The following is a 1,527-nucleotide window of genomic DNA, read 5'->3' on the forward strand; positions in this document are numbered from 1 at the left end:
ATCTCCCCATCTCTCCCCATCTCTCCCCATCTCTCGACGCCCACCGTGCCGACGAGCACCAGACGCCAGCAACGTGGTGCGCGTGCCGAGCCTCCACGAGGACATCCACGCGCATCGACCCCAGCGAGACGGCCTCCAAGCCGCCGCCGCCGCCGCCCGCCGAACCGCCGCCGTCGCCAACCCCGTCGCTGCCCGCCCCGTCGCTGCCCGCCCCGTCGCCGCCAACCCCGTCGCCGCCCGCCGAATCGCCGCCGCGCCACGACTCGCCGCCGACAGCGAGGCTTTGGCGGAGGCGGAGCACCGACACCGCCGTCCCTCGCGCCGCTACCAATGCCAGCCCACCACCGCCTCCGCCGCCTCCACCGCCTCCACCGCCTCCACCGCCTCCGCCGCCTCCACCGCCTCCGCCGCCTCCGCCCCCTCCGCCGCCGCCTCCACCACCACCACCGCCTCCACCGCCACCACCGCCTCCACCGCCTCCGCCGCCTCCGCCGCCTCCGCCGCCTCCGCCGCCGGCTCCGCCGCCGGCTCCGCCGCCGGCTTCACCGCCGGCTTCACCGCCGCCGGCTCCGCTGCCGCCGGCTCCGCTGCCGCCGCCGCCGCCGAGCGCGCCGCCGCCGCCGAGCGCGCCGCTGCTGGCGAGCGCGTGCGCCGGCCGTAGGTCAGGGGGCAGCACCTGAGGACATGTCTCGGACGTGTCACGGACGTGTCCTGGACATTGCGCTGCGGCAGAGTGTGTCCAGCACCTGAGGACATGTCTCGGACGTGGTCAATGGACGCGTCAATGGTCATTGCGCCGGCCGTCGGCCGGGGGGTTCGTCACCACCACCGCCGCCGCAGCCAGCCGCTCGCCGCGCCGCGCCGCCGTGCCGCTGCTGCCCCACCCGCCGCGGGGCGGCAGGCGCAGCCCGTACAGGCGTACCTGTGGCGAGAGACGGACGGGCAGAGAGGGGTAGAGAGGGGCAGAGAGGGGCAGAGAGGGGCAGAGAGGGGTAGAGAGGGGCAGAGAGGGCGAGATATGGCGAGATATGGCGAGATATGGCGAGAGATGGCGAGAGATGGCGAGAGATGGCGAGAGATGGCGAGGGATGGAGAGAGATGGAGAGAGATGGAGAGAGATGGAGAGACATGGAGAGACATGGAGAGACATGGCAGCCCGTTCATGCGCACCGCTCGTCGGCACGGTGAGCCTCGAGAGATGGGGAGAGATGGGGAGGTGCGGGGGGGAGATGGGGAGGTGCCTCCCGCATCTGGGCCTCGAGAGATGGGGAGAGATGGGGAGGTGCGGGGGAGATATGGGGAGGTGCCTCCCGCATCTGGGCCTCGAGAGATGGGGAGAGATGGGGAGGTGCGGGGGAGATCACACCGCCCCTTCGCCTCTGCAACGGCGCACTATTTTCTCTACACCATGGGACCCGCTTTGGTGCCCCTCTGTCCCTGGGTTCGGCATGCCTCCAAACCCACTCACCCGATAAAAACGTCCCAAAAAAACGCTCTCTCTCTCTCTAGGTTCTCGAGGTGGATATC

At 71.1% G+C, this 1,527-nt stretch overlaps 1 protein-coding gene across 1 annotated transcript in view; it reads right to left on the reverse strand.

The window, feature by feature from the left end:
* Positions 1-324: 324 nt before the first annotated feature.
* EMIHUDRAFT_114042 (hypothetical protein) overlaps positions 325-1,527 on the reverse strand; it is a gene marked incomplete at both ends in the record, with an annotated part of 2,727 nt that continues 1,524 nt past the window's right edge. Inside the window, 3 exons of the mRNA XM_005781119.1 lie at positions 325-635; positions 824-922; positions 1,171-1,190. Of these exons, the coding sequence (XP_005781176.1) occupies positions 325-635; positions 824-922; positions 1,171-1,190 (430 nt within the window). The remainder of the gene's footprint in view (positions 636-823; positions 923-1,170; positions 1,191-1,527) is intronic.

Source organism: Emiliania huxleyi, assembly GCF_000372725.1.
Source record: "Emiliania huxleyi CCMP1516 chromosome Unknown EMIHUscaffold_206, whole genome shotgun sequence".
In the NCBI taxonomy this organism is placed as follows: domain Eukaryota; phylum Haptophyta; order Isochrysidales; family Noelaerhabdaceae; genus Emiliania; species Emiliania huxleyi.